Raw genomic sequence first — 20,391 nt, forward strand, 5'->3', positions numbered from 1 at the left:
CTGCTGATCAGTAAAATCATGGCTTTGTTGTGTCACTCTCACCATTTTTTTTTTGCATATTTGTGAATCATTGTGCCTAAAACTAAAAAATGGGCATATTTTACATCAGTAGGGGAAATTACTAACGTGTGTTTTTCTTACTGTCAGATCATTTAAGGTGCAGTCTGTGAAGTCTGCTACCTTAGAGTGCCTGTGGATCAGAAAGGGCTATGGCCCCAGCCCTGACCAAAATCCTGAAAGATGGCCATGGGATCCACCTGTCTTCACCTCCCGCCTCTGTCAGAATGGACTCAGATAGCAGAGTAATACGAAGCACCGAGTCTCAGATGAGATCGACAGAGGATGCTGACCTCCAGAAGATGTGGCTGAACCTCTCCTCCTTCCCGCTTCTGGACTCCTGCTTCCCCACAGCCCCTCTGGACGTCCCTGCTAACCCAGTGCTTTCTCCATTTCTTCAGACGTCTGCCAGCCAGTGTGAGATGGTCCTCCTCCCCAGTACAGGCTCCCTCCTCAGCCTCCTGGCCCTAAATAAAGGCCGGAGAGATTCTCATCAGGTGGCCTCGGTCTTCCCAGGTGTACCAGACATGTTTTTAGTCCCTGTCCCTGAGCACAATAGCCAAGAGGCTCGTCTGTTGCATGGACACAGTGCTGCTCCTGAAGGTGGGCCAGATGGTGTTGATGTGCATCGCTCCTCTCTTACCCCTACAAGCGCTTTTCCCTCATATACCCACGCGGAGGTAAAATCAGAAGGCTATGCTGCCTGCTTTGCACCCCCACCTACACTGACACAGAGGGACATGGCTGGAATAAGCTGTGTTTATCCAGCATCGGTGCGGCCTTGTGGTGGCAGGTTGAACTCTGAGCATCCGGTATCACAAACGGTGCTGGAGGAGCACCTCTCCAGACAGGCAGGACTTCACAGCAGAGCTTGGAGGCTTCAGAAGAGATTGCAAGCCCTGCTAGGAGAGCATGCCATGCTACACTGCACTCAGCAGCTGGAGGGGCTGAACAGGCAGTGTCAAAGCGGAGGTGTGTCTCTTGACAGCACGGACTCCCTACATCCTGGTGTGCCACTTCCACAAGCGGACAGTAAACCCCATTCTTCTTGGCTTGAGTCGTCCACGACCTCGTCTTGCTTCACGGAGCTCAGAGAGTTCAGCCTTTCTAGCCAGGCGGTGCTGAAAGGCCTGCAGGAGGCCTTTGACTCAGAGGTCACAGGCAGCAGCAGCAGCTCAGATGAAGAGCAGGGAGAGGAAAGGATTCACCGAAAAACAAAGACTTCACCTGTGTGAGTATTCAGCAAGTGAGCAGAGCAGAAGTACAGTATCGTTCTTTATATACTTATTTACAAAAAGTTGCTTGTTTAAAGGGATTTACAGTACTGCATGGTCAAAAACACACAAACACACACACACATTTTCTACAAGCTACAAAAAGAAAATGAAACCAAATTCCTTGTGGGCTTGTATAAAAATGAGGTGTGTACGTTGCTGCCACAGCTGCTTATTAAAATTAAATAAACAAGAGAGACTTACTTATCGAGTTGAAGTAAATCATATCATTTCACACAGTTTCATATAATAAAGTACCCACTACTGTTCTAGTACAGCAATAAGAAACCAAATTCACCACAACAAATCTTTGGTTTATGGTGCAGCATTTTTTGTTTTAATTCAGACAATTGGAGCAACGAAATGCAGGCACAGCAAGAGAGAAGAAGTGCAAAAATGCAGTAAAACGAGCATATTTGATTTAGTTTCTTTGACATTAAGTGAAGAGAGACGTAGACTGACGCACATCTACCTCTGCTGTGCTGGATTCAAACTGCACGCACATATTTGTCTTGGTCCTCGGAGAAGTTTACAGTGTGGTTGTCACAACTGTTGTCCTCCCAGCTGTGGAGAGTGTGATGACACTGTATTCCAGCCTCACACACACACACACACACACACACACACACACACACACACACACACACACACACACACACACACACACACACACACACATCCGCATTACTCTCTCTCCATGCAACACACCAGCCAGCTCTCTTTTACCCACAGGCACGGACTTGCCAGAAAGCCTTCAGCATGCCATTCTGTGCCTCAGCCCCTCCTGTTTCTAGTGAGACACGCTTTTGAAGTGTGTGTCTGCGTGTGAAGTTGGGCTGGGTGGTGCTGCCGTACTCGTGCCCTTGCCTAAAGGGAGTCATCGTGCTCCAGATGAGGGGAAAAAAAGATGTCAGTCTTGTATGTTTGTGAGTTGTGATCCTTTTTGAAAAGTGTTTTTTTTGTGGGACCAGCGAGCGACAAGACTAGTACGGACATGAAGAAAAAAGATTATAATCATAATTTGACATATTTTGTCAGTTTAGGTTTATGTTTTTGCTTCGATCTCATTAATACTGTTAATATTGCAGTATTACATGCAGGCAAAAAGAGCAATCGAGCTAAAACTGAGCGATGTGAGAACACAACAACGATAACAATTATGTTTGAGAGAACAACAAATCCAAGATATTCATGTACTATTTTTCTTTTTAGTGCTAAATTTCTATTTAAATTCTGTTATTTATGGCACTTGAACCAGCATGCTACCAAACATCACGCTCTCTTCATGTTGAGCAGCGCTTGGTGAAATCATTTACGATAAATCATGCCTTCCTTCATTAAAAACAAACTCGTTACTGTCAATCGTTTTATGATATATTTAATCTAATGTTTCTTTTTTAATACATCATATAACTGAGTGCAGGCTCTGGATTTAGTCCGGGATCAAGTAGAAAGAAAGGGGCATTTCTATAAAGGTTATTTTTTCTGGCAGGAAGCGGAGAATGACGGGAAACATGTGGAGAAAGAGAGAGAAAAAGAGACAGAGGGATATCCAAGAAAAGGTCCTGAGCGGGAGTTGAACTGTCGACCTCCAAAACCATCTTAAACTTTCCTGCCAACCAGGACATCCTGGACAGGAGCGTTTTTAAAGGTTTAAAAAGAGGATTTCAGTCGTCCTATACAAAGTCAGGAATGTGACAATATTATCACACTTGAACCGTTTTGGGTTTAAGAAGGTCTCACTAATATTTGACTGGAGAAGAAGAAATGTTTAAAATAAGTAAGTGCTTTTAAAAAATATGACAGTAATCAGACACTTAGAGAGTCGTGCTGGGACACAGTTCTTGTTCTTGCCTGTGTAGATGCTGTCATGATGTTTTTAAGGTCTTGTCAACAATGTGTGGACGTCAGTGTAACGTCAGTGTTCGGACAGCGCCGGTCACATCCCGGTCTCGGTGCGTCAGTGGAACAACTCTGTTAACTAGTACTCACAGTGACGTCGGCTTCAGTCCAGTTAAACCTTCTTTTTTTTAATAAGTTAACAGTGGTTCAAGTGCATTTCTTTAGGAAGATGTTGACCCTTCAGTTTGTTCCTCATGATTCCTGAATAAGGGCACGTTTATAGTATTAACACCAAAAACAGAAACTAGAAAGAGGGTTTTATATGTGTGTGTAGTGTTTTGTGTGTCTTTTGCCTTGGTGTGTGGTCTTGTGTGGAGCAATGCTTTGTGCCCCTTCAGTAAACCTACCCCTGGGGGAGTTTTATGGCAGGTTCCTCCTTGAAGAGGATGTCTCCTTTCTCTAGAGAGAGGGGGGCAAAAGTTTTTCTCCTTCAGAAAATGTGGGAATGGCCTTTAAACTTGTGAAGCAGTGACATGGTTTGATTTTAATTTGAAACCACATGTCCACATTGCTCTTTCTCTGCACTGGCAGCAGTCATTGCAAAAAATCCCTAAAAAAAACAAAAAACGAGCCTGCAGCTGTTGCTCATTTTCAGTGTGTTGGTAATTTTAAATATATTTCACTGTGTGAGAGTATTTGTAAGAGGCCAAGTATTGGAAAGTTTAACTGCTGGACACACCCAAAACCTCTAATGCCTCTGCAAAGGAAACACTTTTCAAATAAGGGAATTTGTAGATCCAGAGCTACTTACTGAGCCTGGCCTTTAACCAGGAACTGACTGAGAAAACCTTTTTTTTTTTTCACTGTGGACTTTCTATACTCCGCAGCACATTTATTTCAGCAATGTCAAAACCTTCATGTTGAATATACATAATGTTTTACGTACTGCACATTCATGTCTCAGTAGCAGGTATTAGGTATGAGGTAAGTATGATTAGATTTCTCCTTTTCTTTTGCCGTCTTTTCCTCTCCTCCTGACTGGCCTACTGTTTGGCAAATATTCCTGGAATTTTCTCATTATACAGTCGGAAAGAGCCGCAGGGCAGCCAGGTCTGCTCATTGTTCCTGTAGGACAGAGAGAGCCTACTCCTTTATAAACAGAAATTAGCTTCAGGTTGAGTGAAACTCGGCGAGAGCCGTTAACCATTAACCATTCAAAGGCTGTAAATTACAGACAGATTAACAATTTAAAATATTTCACATAACAGGCAAACATTAACATAACTTCTTAACAATACCAAAGGTTATTTTAGGCACTGTGTGTGTGTGTGTGTGTGTGTGTGTGTGTGTGTGTGTGTGTGTGTCTGTGTTTTGACTGGCCTAACCTTTGCTTGTGATGCATCAGAGTGTTTGAAGTGGGGGAGTCCCTCTCTGTCCTAGCCAATGTCCAAGATCACCGCCATAGCAACCACTGTGTGGCCCTGCTGAAGCCAGCCAACCACACACAAACACACACACAGAAGAGAAATGCTAACTGAACAGGATAGTGCCATGGAAACGTATAGACAAACACCGCACAAATCAACAGTGTTTTATTTTGTGGCCTAGATACGCTTTTGTGATTCAGCATCCCCCCGTACATTGTCAGGACACTGAACAATTTACACACCACATGGCAGCATGGCTGTGTAAAAATGGGTCATACATACTGCATGTTGACAAATGTGTGAAATGAGAAATGGTTTGGTACAGTATGTCTCTACTGTCTTTGTTTCTCAATGATTGTTCTCTCTCATCTTTTTAGTTTCTAGGGCACAAATACTCGCCCACATACTCCTGCTAATAATTCTCATATGCTAAACATGTCTTGTGCTTTAAGCGTATCATACTGGATTTAATGACCGCATTTAATATCTTTGAAAGAAGATAACACCTGCACACTTACTCCAAGCCACAAAATGTAATCAAGATGATGTTTTGATCCTACTGGGATCTTCTACTGGGATGGAAACCACTCATATTTATACATCATGCACACCAAGAGGCTGACAGGCTCAATGATGGCAGGTGCCCAAGTCCAACCAGTCAATATCTTGATATTTTTGCTGCATCCATGACTAATTACAAATCATCATAAGGATTAAGATTCTTGTGAAGAGTTTCTGTTACATGGGCCTACGTCTTCTCCTCTCTCATCCATCACTCTGTCCCTTCTGCCAGCAGCAACAGCAGCTGTGAGAGAAAGTGGCTAGCGGAGAGGGCGGAGCTGGGCAGCAGATGGAGCTGGTTGCAGCTACGTCTGGCTGAGCTGGAGGGGAGGATACAGCAACTGGTGGCTCTCCACAAGCACATCCGCTCCTCCAAGGTAGGATAACAGTAAACGCCTCAACAAAATAGGCATTTGACATAATCAGGTCCATAAGGTTCGTCTTGAGTAATGATTATGTGTGTATAGAGTTGGGTATCCTAATGTCATATTTAAAGCCGAATTAAACACTTTTTGACAAACTCACAGCAACTTTCATGGACTGCTAGTACTATGAAGTTACATACAGTACCAGTCAAAGGTTTGGACACAACTTTAAGTGTGGCCAAAACTTTGACTGGTACTGTAAAACTGAACATGTGATGTATCAATAGATTAGACTCTATTTGGTCACTTTGGACATTTTTAAAAACGGAACACTCATAGAAATAATCCAGGTACAATACATGGCAGAGTGTTACTGAAAACTTTCAAATATAGTGTGTCTCTACCTTCAGACGAGTCTCCCTTTCCAATAATATAAAATAATTGCAGAGTGAAAGGATTAACCCATGCTATATGTGTGTTTAAGGGTGGTGTGGTGCTTGCAGAGTCCCAGCCACTGACAGACAGGCAGATTCAGCAAACCCTGCTGAGGGAAATGGCCGGGTTATCCTGCACAGCCTCAGATGCTGACACCGAACCCTGCAGCCCCACACGCCTTCTGCACAACATAGAGAGACAGGTATGAAGAGCTACACACTAATGTCAGAGCATCCTGATCATCAGTCACAGAGGGTTAGCTATCCATAATGTTAGATACACAACCATTACTTGAGAATATTAAACAAATAGATCCAAGCGGTTTCACACCTCCCCCAACTCAAACAACACTTTTTTGCATTTGTATGGAGCAGTTGTCCAAGAAGGCAGATGCTCAAGTGCAATATTGTGCCAAAATGAGTAACAAGCACAGCTGATGTGAAGTAACACAGCAATGTGCCTTCATTTATCTTGGTGTGAGTGAGTTCGTTTAGAGCTGGGAAAAGTGCAAACAATGTTTATTGGATGTTTAACCACCTTGTAATTTGTTTTTGAATGCAATTTTATTTATTTGCCTGAACAGTAATGGCTTAATCCCGAATCATCACCGTATATGTGGCTGATTTTAGCCACATCAAGCTCTGTAGTGAAGCAACTACATACATTTTAAATAATCTATGGTCAATGAATACAACCAAAACTAGAAAAATAAGGCCCAGGTTATAAAGTGTTTTTTATAAGTTATAAGCGGTGCACTGGGCAATTTTTGCACCTTTGTAGCATGAATGGATTCCAGGATTCCCAAATAAAATGTATTCAGGAATCCACCCTTATTGACGAGAGGGTGGAACACTTTCTTGCTGATAAAATACGATTATTAATGATAAAGAAAATGTTAAAATGAAGGAATAAAATATCTTTATATAATAGTATTAACCTTAACTGTCCATAGTGAAGTGCGTTGAGCCGACTGTATTAAAGATTGTTGTTGCAGGGATGAGGCCGTCTCAGCAGGTCTGGTTTGTTGTGCCTTTGAACTCATGATGTGGTCTAAGTTGTGGGATATGGGCCTGTCTCTGGGCCCCTGCAGTGTTGAAACCAGCTAGGTTTAGCTGAGAAAGAGTTTGAGCTGCCAGTCAAGCTCCGAGTGGGTGAGGGCCCGATAGCGGGGCCCACCAGCAGTCCAGCAGCCTTGTTCAGAGCTGAAGGCGGACCTCCTGTTATAGCTTTCCTGAAGCAGTCAGACACGGCAAAAGTCCCGGCCGATTCATCACTGTCTGTGGTTTTGGAGTGACGCTGCTGGTGATGAGTTTAAGCTTTTGTTGCATCTTTGTGATGTTGGAGTGTTTAATAAAATTATTCCTGACTTTACTCAATATTCAGTTAGGCTTAGTAAAAAAAAACTTACATGCAGAAACATGCCACTTAATTTTACCAAATTTATAAAAGACAAAAGAAATCTTAAAGTTGATAAATTTAAATGTTAAAATGTGCACTCACTCAACAAAATCAACAAAAAAGTAAAAGAGACGTCTTAAAGAAAAACTTTAGAGAAAGTAGACGTTTCTTGAGTGGGTTTTGGGCATGGATAAAGCATTTTACACCAAAACTCCCAATTAATATTTAATTCCTTCCTTCTTTTAATTCATTCCCTGTTAGAAGTTTGGAGATTCTTCAAATATGTTGGCTGATGCTCTGACTTAAGGTGGCAGCTCGTAATTACAGGAACTACTAAATTATTTTAACTTTTACATGCAGGTATCACATACTTTAAACATCACTATGGTCAAATCCATTATGATAAAAATTACATACAGCAGTATACTGTATAAAACGACTTAATAAAAACTTATAATAGCTCTGATTTCATAATAATTCAATCATTTGAAGTGTCCCTCCTGAATGATTTTTACTATCACAACTATAAATGCTACAGTACATAAAAATGTTTAGGCAGGTGTAGGCTTACACTAGACGTAAATGTGTTGTTTGGAGTTGTCTGATCCTCACTCTGGTTCAAATGACCCCAGGGTCATTTATGCTTTTAGCTCAGTTGTTAATTTAGTTATTTTTTCAGCCATGAAGGGTTTTTTTGAAAGCACCAGCGTTGATCTGATGAGCGTCACTGTTCAAACCCCACTTGGTGAAGAGGTCAGCTCTGTGTTCTCTGCCGTCTGTGCTCTTTTTTAGGAATTAAAAGTAGTCTGTGTCCAGTGGAAATTAAGAAAAGAAAGCAGAATGTCCTCCAAGAACATACTCACTCACTCACTGCCTCTGAAAGGAAGGATTATATTTAACACTTATGTTTTTTATTTGTCGCCTATGAAATGTATTATATGGTTGATGTTGTTCATTGCAGAGTGCTCAGCTCAGCCAGATAGTCAACAGTCTGATGCCTCCTCTCAGTTTTTCACCGCCATCAAAACAAGCACAGACCTGGAAAGGCAAGCGAGCCTTCACAAGGTAGAGTACATACACACACACACGCACACACACACACACACACACACACACACACACACACACACACACACACACACACACACACACACACACATTACAATAATCTGTAATTGCAGTGAAAGGATATATTATTCAGAGACAAAGGATAACATGGAACTAGTCAATTTTTCATTAACTCATCCATGTGGATATACAGTATGTCTATTGTCAGACATGGGGGGAAGTATTAAACTTAAACTGAAAAAAAGACAGAAACTTGTAGTCATAGAGCCTGATTTACTAAGATCCCAAATAGTGGGTACTAAATTGCGTTCACAGTGCAATAGATTGCACATTTCGTTTGCATGAGTTTTGCGGGTGATCTACTAAGAATAACTGTGTAAATGAAAACAGGTGCAACAGGGTGGAGACAGCAGTATTTAAATGAGGGTTTTGCGTGTCTTTATGGAGAGTTTGGATGAGCAGAAAGCTGCAAGCGCAAAATGAAATGTGATCAGGTTCTAGTGGAAGAGGTTAACAGATATGTTGAGTTATAACAAAAACAAATATTACCAGAAAAACCGACATATGGGAGAGTATTTGTGACAAAGTCAATTCTGTTAGTAAAACCAAAAATATTCCACTCCAAAATTATAACACAGGTGGAAAAACTCTGTCCTGTGCGTATTCTGTCATTGTGCCTCCGTGTCCTCCTCTCTACAGTGACAAACTAAGTTACTATGGCAAACGTACTAAATGGACAGCGCGTACTATCTTGCACAGCTACAAGACGCAAACCTCAGCTTGCACATTTTTTGTGGGCGATGTCAAGTTTTTACACACGCAAACCTTTAGTAAATCAGGCCCATAGAGGTTTTAGGCTGAGGCAGTCAGCTAAGTTATCAAGGTTGAAAGCATGCTCCCTGTGTGGAATGTAACCCAGTGAAAGAGTTTGGTCAGTCCCCTCCATCTGGTCTGACTTGAATCATCCTTTCATGTCTTTCCTTCCCTCTGCCTTTTTAACTCCCCCTGTCTGGCTGTGAAGATAAAAGCTACACAACAAATACAAGACATTCTGCTTGTGTATGGATGTAACATGGGGTTATATGTAGGTGTTGTTTGTTCCTGGCTGTTATTCTAAGAGACCTTGAAAAACATTTTCTAGTAGATTGTAGCATTACTCATATACTTGATATTTCTATGGCCTCATCCAATCTTGTCCTTGCAGTGGTCAGAGAGGAAACGAGGTTTTTATGCCGAGAAGATTGAGGTCCAGGAGGCAACAGCTCTTCAAAGCTGATATGTCATGTGTGTGTGCTCGAACCCGACCCCTGGTCACCTACCACAAGCCCAAACTCTTCGTTTTCAACATCTACAACCCTAGCAGTCCACAGGTAGGCTACATGCAGTCTCCTCTATACTCAAGTCAGTCTGTGAGACCTTTTACACACACTGCTGTGACAACACACATGCACGCACGTTCTTGACTTTTTTTCTGGAAATGTGCTAATGTGATCTCTTCTCCCTCCCTCTGCTCTGAGGGGGAGCGATTACATGACTGAAATGAAAATGACACTGTTACTATTACACATTAATATTGTGTCCGTGCTTAAATCTACTCATTCAAAATGTGCTACTTACAAATCCTGTGTAGAGACCCTTTTGAGGTTTTATCAGACTGAAAAGCTGATGAATGTGTAAAACTTTGCCATTAATGTATTTCATGAATAAAGTATTCATATCAAGTAGAGGTTCAAAGCACTCAGGCAAAATGTGCAAGCTGTGATAGCGCCCAGAAGGTTCCTCAGTGCTGGATCACCATATCACTAAAATAGTTCCCCAAATTAAAAAGGAATTAATGTTTAGAGCCAGTCACCTGTTTTTAATTAAAACATAATATCTCTTGGATTTGCTTCAAATAAACACAAATGCATGTGATCATGTTAAAGCTGTAGTCTTTTTTTAGTCATGGTAATATAATGTAATGCTCTTACTGCCAAAGAAAATAAAGGGGAGGGGCAGTGGTGTGTGAAGTGGTTGGTAATGTTCTGCTTAGCTTCACACTATTTCAGTTATAAGCATTCAAACGCTGCCTTTGAAAAATGATACACAGTAAATAAGTAATGAACATAACATGTAAACACTGAATTGTTTATTGTTATTGGATTTGACTGAATTTCATGTAGTTTAGAGCGTCTGCTGCACTTTCTAATCAATGTCTTCCATTAACATGCATAATTGATTCACATTAAGAAGAGCAACCAGCTGCACAGGGTTATCTACTATTAAAGGTGCATTTTTATAAATATTCACTTTTCTCTACCACTTGGTCACAGTCTAATATTATTATGCAGCGAGGCAATGTTATTTGACCAGTGGCTCTTCTTAAAACCACCAAAATAGGAGTGACCTGCATCTCTCTAATGATTCCACTCTGTACATATACAGTACCAGCTAAAAGTTTGGACACACCTATTCGTTTAAGGGTTTATCTTTATTTTTTACTATTTTCTCAATCGTAGAACAGTACTGAAGGCATCAAAACTGTATAATAACTACACTAATAAATATAGAATCATGTCGTAAATGCAAAAGTGTTAAACAAACTAAAATGCCTTTCATATTTTAAATTCCTCAAAGTAGCCACCGTTTGCTTTGATGACAGCTTTGCATACTTAAATAGTCACCTGGTATGGTTTTCCAACAGTCTTGAACGAGTTTGCACATATACTGAGAACTTGTTGGCTGCTTTTCCTTCATTCTGGGGTCCAGTTTATCTGGGTTTAGGTGGGAGGATCGTAGAGAAGCCATATGTATACAGTATGTAATGTCATTCATAGCTGCTGTGACAAATCCATGCTGGATTATCAACTCTGCAGTCCCCCTCAGCTCATTAGCATTTTAGTGCAGTGCAGCTCTTTGTATTACTTTCCTTTGGCCCACAAATTTTACTATTCAATCTCACAGCTCTCATCAGTGCTGATTTCAGCTGCAGTAGGCAGCTGTTTTTCAGAGAAAAAGCTCTGATTGACAAACTGTGAGTCACCTCATTACGACAAACAGACAGAGTTAACGACTAGCTGGTGAACATAATGGAGCATTTGGTGGCTACAAAGTTGGTTATTTTTTGCAGGAATTGGTGGAGATCAATGCAGAGTTAAATAGAGAGAGTTGAAAATTACACATCTACTTGCAGGGAGGTTAGAAACATTACTCTAGCTGAATGCTGATGTTGCTCAAATTGACCTGTTAGTATCACTTTAGGACCTTATGTCTGATTTTGTTCAACATTTCAAACAATCACTTTTCTTCCTTATGTCATTGTCGTACACAATATATCAGAAATAACTCACACCTGTACAAACATGAGGTGTGAGTCTTGTTTTTCCGAATCTCTATACTAGTTCTTCTTTAGTTCATGTAAAACCATGTGAACTAGATAAAAGTTTCACTTCTCATGTACGAATTCAACACATTTAAATCTTGACAGACCATTGGATTCCCCAATGCCATAATATTTTTAGTTTCAACATGTAGCTGAACAGCAGAGTATTCAAAGCTATTATTAAAATATGCAGCACAGAGCCAAAATGATTGTAATATCACCTGACAACCTAACAAGCAACGACCTTAACGCCTTATGATTCATACCTCGACAAAACACAGAAAACACTTAAGTCTGTGTCCTAAATTATACACAAATTTAACTTGGCTCTGTTGACCATTAAATATCATGTAATGTAAGTCATTTTCTTGTCCCTTCTTCTTTGTGCTTCAGGACTCGGGGAAGCCCACTTCTATCCTCTCTTCTTTTTCATCATCTTCCTGTTCTTGCTGCTCCTCTTGTGATCCTGTGGTCCTGTGCTCCGATCCTGACTGCAGCTCCAACAGGGTCCTGCCCTCCACGACCCCCAGCTCCAGATCTCACTCTCTGTTGGCGCTTTCATTTGGTAGGGAAACATTAACATAATCTAAAATATGTGGGCCTTTTTTCCTTTTGAAAGAAATTTGTAATTTTGATTTATCCACTGTTTGAACAAGAGTAATTTCTTGGCTTTCCATCTGACAGGGTAGAGCTACTCTACTAACGTTTCATTGTTTGTTAGTTGACGCCTGTGAGCCAAATGTGCCACCTAAAAGTGTAGCAGTAGCCAGTAGCTGTAGTCCAGGGATTGATTCTGATAAAAAAATTACTGGAGTGTTACGCATCATTTTTGGGAAATATAATAATTGCCATGGTGTTTTGATGTGGGTCCATGTCTGGGGTTTACATAGACAACAATGGATGTAAGTGTTTTCACGCTGCCGGTGTATGTTGCCCTCAATTCCATGCTTGCATGGAGAAATGTACTGAATAATGGATTGTTATTGTTTGCTGAAGGTGTATTATTGTAATCTAATATTAAACGTTGTGTAATCTCCTTTCAGACACTCCTCTGTCCCACCACAGAGCCCTGGCTAGAGAAGAATGGTCCCAAAAGCCTTTGATTATCAATGCCCAGCCATCCAGTCCAGCACACTACAACAGACGCAGCTCCACACCACTGCACAGCAGTAAGTCCCTCCATATAACCAGCATTGATTAAGTACCCTGTCCTGTTCTATGGTGCTCTCCTCCCTTAAATTCAGTTCTGTCATGTAGCAATTACTGAACCAATATGTTTAAGTGCTGCCTGTGAGCGAGGCCAAAGCCTGACCCACTGTGTTGATGTCACAGAGAAGTGATGAGTGAGCTGACAGGAAGACAAAGGTGCTATTGTTGTAATTATTCAACTAACAGATAGGAGCCTCACTTTGCTTTGCTGTGATTGAACTCGATGAATTTGTTTTTGAAGTCAGTGTTAATCTAATGTCAGTGCTGTGCACCAGAGTTAGCTACATTGTTGGTTGCCAGCATCACTTGGTCCCGTCTTCTTACCACATAACTCTGAGTAATATGATTTATTAGATCCTGATTTATTGGTGCTCATTTTTCCATTTAAAGTACTTGTTAACACATTACTAAAAAATAAGGTATATTAACAAAACAACAAACAATTATTTAGACAATTTTTCCATTTGCTTATAGTCAGTATAACAAAATAATATCAATGTGAATAAAATGCTGCTGCACAGTCGACTGCTGTGTCTGCTTGTTATCTCTCTGTGGACCATCGTAATTACTTGCTAGCATGTCAGACATCCCACTGCGTCTCTATGTGGCTTCCTACCGAGCAGTAGATGGAAATGAAATCATTTGGCATTTCACCAATGTCAATGAGTGTCTTTGTATATTAGTCTCAGCTAATGATTAGCTAATGATTTACGTCTGTTGCTTTGGTTTCATGATTTCCACAGTGAAGCAGACCATAACAACCATTGACTATAGATTTTAGTATGTTCCCTGTTTATCCAGTGAAGGTTATCTCAAAACTATGTTCTAAGTGGCAGTTCAACCTTAGCAGGCATGAGAAGACATAAGAAATGATGAAGTAGGGAGGGAGTGAAGGAGGAGACCCAAAGCTGGTAAATTTGAAATTGATGAAGACGTCACTCATGCACCACTCTGTCGATTTTTTTGTCTGCTTGAATAATCTTGCTCTCTTTTTCAATAACAGAAGAAGACAGCCAAGTCAAGCAAACATCCCCCAGAATAATAGCCTGGCACATAGCAACAAACCTCTTATCACATCTGACTGTAGCTGAGATACAATAATAATACGTAAACAGTAGAAACGTGCAGAGGTGGAAGTATGGACGATTGACATGGAGAATAATGACTTTAAGGACGTAACTGAATTAATCATTAACTATTTTAGATGTTTGTACAACCATTATAACTCAAATCATATACTGTGTTAGTGGATTCCAGGCATCAGTCCATTAGTCCTTGTTACAGTATATTCATCTTAGAGTTGATCAGCAACAGAGGCTGAAACAATACAAAACTTAGCTTTTTACCCAGTGACGTACAAGTCTAAAAAAATGCAATACAAATGTAAAGCAAAAAGTAAATGAATTTAATATATTTCCTAAAATGGTGAGGAATCTTAGGCTTGCAAGTTGATTGCCATGATTACTGTAAAAAAATAAATGTGTTGGTGCAGTATGACATGAGTACAGATCAAAAAACTGAGAAGCATTCACCTGCTTAAGTAGTAAGACTAATGATTACGGATTAGCTTTTGTACACTTTAACCAAAGCATAACATCACAGAGGAAATTCCTGTGGGACATTAATTCAGTTTCTGTTTGTGTGACTTTTTGTGTCTTTACAGGTCGCAAACACCATGCAAGACACCGTAAAAGCAGAGTTATGGATCTGTCACCTATCAGGTTGGCAGACTCTGCTCGGAGTGAACACAGGAGATCCAATAAGAGGAAAAGAAAGAGAAGACACATCCATGGGCTGATAGAAGGTGTGTGTGTGTAGGGGGTATGTTCACCCCTTATTCTCTATGTACAGTAAATCAGTGTGATTGAATGGCTAGAGTGGAAAACAGTTTACAGTCATCTTGATTTTGCATGGATTTATCAAAAATCAGTGTTGCAACACAACAATAAATGGTGTTGAAATCGTTAGTCACAAAATTACAGATGTACAGTTTTCAGTCTCTATTTGCCAAATGAATACTGGTAAGTCACTTGAAATAGTTCCAAAAATAAACTTTGTATAAAGGATTTTAGGAGGGGTTCAAGTTATCAGCGGTATCAGGGATGAATTGACTTGTGGTTTAAAGGAAATCAGTGTTATAGTTGAGAATGTGGTAATGTCAGCTGAGAGTTAGTAATACTAAGGTACAGTCAAGTCACATGCATTATTTATAGAAAAGGTCACTTATATTAATGAAAGCTTCAACACACTGTACAGCGAAGCAGCACATATGATTATTACATAAACATATACTATAATAAGTGAAACTTTGTTCAGTGTTTACTTTGTCGTTAGAGTTTTAGTTTAATACTAGCTAAACTAGGTTGATGTATATGTGTTTGTTACACTTAGATGAAGCAGATGTACTGTACCACCTCTGTGATCCAGAGGAAAGTTCAGATGAAATCCTGGAGGAGAGCTACAAGCTTTCACGCAAGCAAGCCTCACAGGTAACACACACACTTTTCTACTTGGGAGGACCCCTAAATAATGTAATACTTAACCACCCCCTTCCTCACTCTCACAATCAATGTGTAAAATAGTCTCAAAGTTCTAGGACTCAGAAACCTCAAAAGGCTGTAAAAATATTATTCCTAATTGACATACATTCTTCCAATGTACATTATATCTAACAGGACAATGTAATCAGGGCTGATACAACATCAGATTTCTGAATGAAATGTGGGGTAAAGGACAATCATCATATGTTATCATTATGTGTTATCACCAGGGCTGTACAGTTAATGTTAATTCATTTAATAAATCAGTCACAAATTACGTATAGAGATAGAGATTTCTGACTTAAAAATAATGCTCTCGTCTCCACTTATTATTACTGAGGATCTCAGGGTTTGGTGATGGGCTAAAGGGAAATGTATGGAATTATATATTTACTTCAAACCATGGTGACCTGTGTTATTATTCATTAATAGTCCACATTGTAATGTTTAGATTTCTGTGCAACACAAATTCAAATGCATCACAGGCTGGTCAGTCTATAAAAAAAACCCTTTATCACAGCAACCTAATGATGCAGAATTAGTTTGAATGTGTGAACTGAGTCGTTGGTGTGAACTGTCATGTTGCTCTTTCTTCAACATGGCCGTGCTTCCTCTCAGGGCTTTGTCCGCAAACGTCAGGGAGAGAGTGTGTACAACATCGACAACATTGTTATCCCCATGTCACTGGCTAAGGTGGAGAAGCTGCAGTACAAAGACATCCTCACACCAAGGTATGGAACAGCACTACCTCTGAAGGAGTTACATTTAATTCCTAAGGTCTGCTGTTTTTGTACTTTGACCCATGACACAGTTATTTGAAGCTAATGGCCAATGGGTTTTCACTGTCCCCAAGTTTATAAATGTATGTATGACTTTATGCAATTATGTATTAATTAAATCTAACTAAATAATGGTGCTTGATTTGTTTTGTATTGGAATTCATTTTCACAGTTTTCATGATGTTTAATGCAAGTCTAATATGTTATTGTATTGCTGTTAAGCTGTTTTTACTCTTTTTAACATTGAAATAGAAATGAGTTGGGGACACTGTCCATCATCATTGTCTGTCACCTCAAAAGATCCGTCTTTCTTCACAGTTGGCGGGTAGTTGACACCCAGTCACTGATAGAAAAGGAGGGAGAGGAAGAAGATGACAATGAGGAGGGGCAGGTAGTGTGTCATTCTTTTTTAGCTTTGCATTTTGATTTGTAAAGAAAATTTCTTCATCTGTGTGTGCGTGCATGGGTGTGTGTTTCAGGTAGAGGACCTCAATGATGAAGTCTTTTCCCAGAGACACTTGGGTTTAGAGAAGAGAGAGAAATTGTGCTGGCCATCTTGGGGAAAGAGAAAATGCTGCAGGCGTCCTACAAGGTGGACTCACACACACACACACACACACAAACATAGCTTTGAATACTGTAACATATATCATGTGACACCAAAATGTGTCCTGCCAATGTGAGCGGTCTCTTCATCCAAGCAGAAATGTAAAAGGTAAACTACATGTGTCAGGTTGAGAATAAATATAAAATATCACATATGTCTGACAGTTTCATATTCCATGCTTTTATCATATGATGATAACAAAGACGATTGGATTAAAACAAATCTAATAAAGACTGTGCTGACAGCCCAGTGCAACTGTTTCAGACTTACTTTGTTCTCTGTGCATGTAAATATGGCTCATGTGAAAGTGGAATGTTTTGGTCGAGTTTCATGGGGTATGCTTGTTTTTTCACTCCAGATCTGGCAGCAGGTTGTCAAGCAGTGGGGGTGGGATGTGCACATCGGGAGAGGAAAGCTCTGTGGAGTGGAGTTGTGCTCAGCTGGATACTGATGAACAACCCAGCTTAGAGGAGTGGTTGGTAAGATCAAAAAGCAGCACAGCTGAAACCCCAAATCCCCCAAACAAACTTGCTCATGCTGAGTCATACACATCTATTTTATAACGGCTGTCATGTTATGATGACAGCAGTGTTTCCCTTCTGTCTTCAACATAGAGGGAAAATGGTAATTTTATGCACATAATTGATTAATAAAATGCAAAAAGCAGTGAAGTTCAACTCCAACCTTCAGAAAGATGATTTTGGCTGCTTGATTTACTTTACTTCAATGTTTTCACATTAACTGGATTGCCAACATAAAAATTAAACCGTAATGAGTCAAGGGTCAGCGTGGGTCAACTATTATTTTACCCAAAGTATTGTTGTGACACCAAAATGATAAAAAAGGCCATGAAAGCAAAATAAGTTGACTAAAAGCATAAAGTGCCCCAGTCCCTATAAAGAGATGGAAGTAAATTAAGAAGTACATCACCTATAGGTAATCTTTTATACCCAATCTTTGCTTGAAGGACATTTTCTGAGACATTTCAATCAAAGATATAACTGTATTTGTTATTGTGCTCCAGAACAGAGACAAAGACTATATATTGCTTGAGTTTGCCATTATTAAAGCCTAGATGGATCTTTGAGAGACCACATAGATGATTTGCGCCAGCTGATGATGCACTGATTGCAGTGCTCTTTACCACTTCACTTTGATTTGAGAAGGACTACGTCACTATAAAACCACACTCGCCTAATCAACCTTCTCCACACCGCAAATATCCTCTACTTCAGTGCTTTGCTTTCCAGCGCCCGTACAAACCCTGATGAAACGTTTGAGTTAACAGATGGGCATCAGAGTCATGAAGACCTATGATAAAGACTTTAAAGTCTAAATTCAATAGAAATACATAGCAGTTATCAGGGTTATGGACATAATTTCACAATTTGATATGAGTTGCACAATCTGTATGTAGTTTATGAAATGTTAAACAAGCACAAGGGTCATTACACAATTACTTTATTGATAAATGTGTTATATTCTCATCTTTATGTCTATAAAAGTCATACATGTAGTCTGTGTACTTAACTTCAACAACTTGTGAAATATATTTAACCTACAGATGTGGATAACATGTACTAATTTGCTAAATTAATTGTATGTTCTCACAATCCTGTTGCAGCCTCAGACACCCTGGGAGCCACGAATGTTCCCTTTGGATGACCGGGAAGAAGCCCTGCTCTCTGATAACCTGGTGCTGCACTGCCCTCTGGTGGTGAACACAGGAGCAGTGCACCCACTGGCATCTGAGTGAGCAGTGCCTTACTTTTTACATGTAAGCAAGTAGAGAAGTAATATGAATTAATTCTAGTGCCACAGCATACAGTAAATGCTGTAGATTATGTATGACAAACCTTTTTTTGCAGAATTTCTATAAACAATTTTGGAATTTGGAACGTTTTTAGGAAATCGTTAATTTGTTATCTTTTAATAAGTAATTCAAAGTAATTAAATCCATAACTCAATGTAATAAGTCATTTTGTTGCAGAAACTATTTAAAAATGTATCACTGCATACATATGTTCATTTATTGATTATTGTAGTTATTAACAAAGGCATAATTCCTTCTTTCTGTCAGAGAAATTCAAGTAGCTAAGAAAGGAATTATACTAATTATTTGTTCATACATACAGTAATTACCTTTTAGTCAAACATTGAATATTTTTGACAGCCACATTATGGCTTTGACATGTTATATTTGTCATTACATTTTTATTGTCTTATTTCTTTTCTAGATCACCACACATCTGGGACCATGAGGAAGAAGCGTGCCCTCAGAACCTTAATTAGGATGCTTAGTTACATTCAATGAGTATAGTGATTTGATGTTATTATATATAATATAGAAGTATTTATATATGAGCATAGTAAAAAATAGTTTTAATGTGCTACTTTAGCCCCTGCTATACTTTCAGGTTGTAATATACAAGAGGTTCTGTATGTGAAGAAGAAACAAACGTTAACAAATATGTACCAGCAAAACTCCATGGTAGCCTCAGGTTTATATACTGTTTGTAGTTGTCACATGCTATTTATTTTCACAGTTGTCTTAGAGAGTCTCTATAGAGAGACCTCAGAAAACACACATTTTGTGTAATGTTTCCTTGATTCGCATGTGCTTTGTGATTTCACGTTTTATTTTTTATTTTGTTTTGTATGTTAATGCTGTCATTTTGGTATATATATTTTTATGAAGAAAGAAAAGTAAACAAATATTAGTAAACATAGTGGTTGGTGTCATACTTTGCCAAGCAGTACATTTTTCCAGTGCTGACAATAATGGGTGACACTGCAGCAGAACACTCCCCACCTCATGGGGTCACTTCAGGTACCTGTGGGTGTCATTGTTCCTGAGTGTAATGTTGACAATTGTGTTAATGTAATATGGTAGGAAGCCAGTGAGGGATTACATCGACTCCTACTGATCAATTGAAACCCCCGCACAAAGAGGTTGGGATTTACCCTCCACATAGGATCACAGTGGAAAGTTGAGGATTTAAACATTATGAGTTAATGTAAAAATAAAGAAGATAAAATATTAGAATAATAGCATAATGTACAATTTTACTATGTGTGCCTGTAGATACGTAACAAGTCTTAAATAGACAGAAGTGAATGTAATTAGTCAGAAAAGCACTAGGGTTTTCATTTTAGTCACGTGAAATATGTCTGGAACTTCAGCCAAGTCAATTTAATATGATGTCACTGATGCAAGCTAATACTGGAAGGACAAACCCATGTGAGGACATTTCAGTGATTTAGATGATTGACATTTATGGAGGTCACAGCTTTTTAAGGCCACGGTCCCTGTGAAATAGCTCATTCTTTGATCCCATGTGTGTAACCTCTTTTCGTAATATCCTTAACAGATACAGTACGAGAAGGCCTAACGGACAGATGGTGGTCAAGGTCATCCCTCTCTTCAATATGTATGTGTGTCAGTTGCTTTATGCCAAGGATTGGGAC

The 20,391-nt window shown here is 39.6% G+C and overlaps 1 protein-coding gene across 1 annotated transcript; it reads left to right on the forward strand.

The window, feature by feature from the left end:
• The first annotated feature begins 209 nt into the window (after positions 1-209).
• On the forward strand, positions 210-18,679 carry kansl1l (KAT8 regulatory NSL complex subunit 1-like). The gene is made up of 14 exons (XM_053329152.1): positions 210-1,288; positions 5,394-5,538; positions 6,011-6,163; positions 8,321-8,396; positions 9,628-9,797; positions 12,194-12,353; positions 12,832-12,957; positions 14,661-14,801; positions 15,389-15,486; positions 16,156-16,268; positions 16,635-16,707; positions 16,796-16,908; positions 17,294-17,402; positions 18,548-18,679. The coding sequence occupies exons 1-14, from the start codon at positions 210-212 to the stop codon at positions 18,677-18,679; spliced, it is 2,688 nt and encodes an 895-aa protein (XP_053185127.1).
• The last annotated feature ends 1,712 nt before the right edge of the window (positions 18,680-20,391 follow it).

This window comes from Scomber japonicus, chromosome 11 (assembly GCF_027409825.1).
Source record: "Scomber japonicus isolate fScoJap1 chromosome 11, fScoJap1.pri, whole genome shotgun sequence".
In the NCBI taxonomy this organism is placed as follows: domain Eukaryota; kingdom Metazoa; phylum Chordata; class Actinopteri; order Scombriformes; family Scombridae; genus Scomber; species Scomber japonicus.

Coding starts and splice junctions, on each gene's coding strand:
- kansl1l (XM_053329152.1), top strand. CDS start 210: ATGGCCCCAGCCCTGACCAAAATCCTGAAAGATGGCCATGGGATCCAC. Junction 9,798..12,193: donor ACAACCCTAGCAGTCCACAG/GTAGGCTACATG, acceptor GACTCGGGGAAG/CCCACTTCTATCCTCTCTTC. Junction 14,802..15,388: donor CATCCATGGGCTGATAGAAG/GTGTGTGTGTGT, acceptor TGTTACACTTAG/ATGAAGCAGATGTACTGTAC.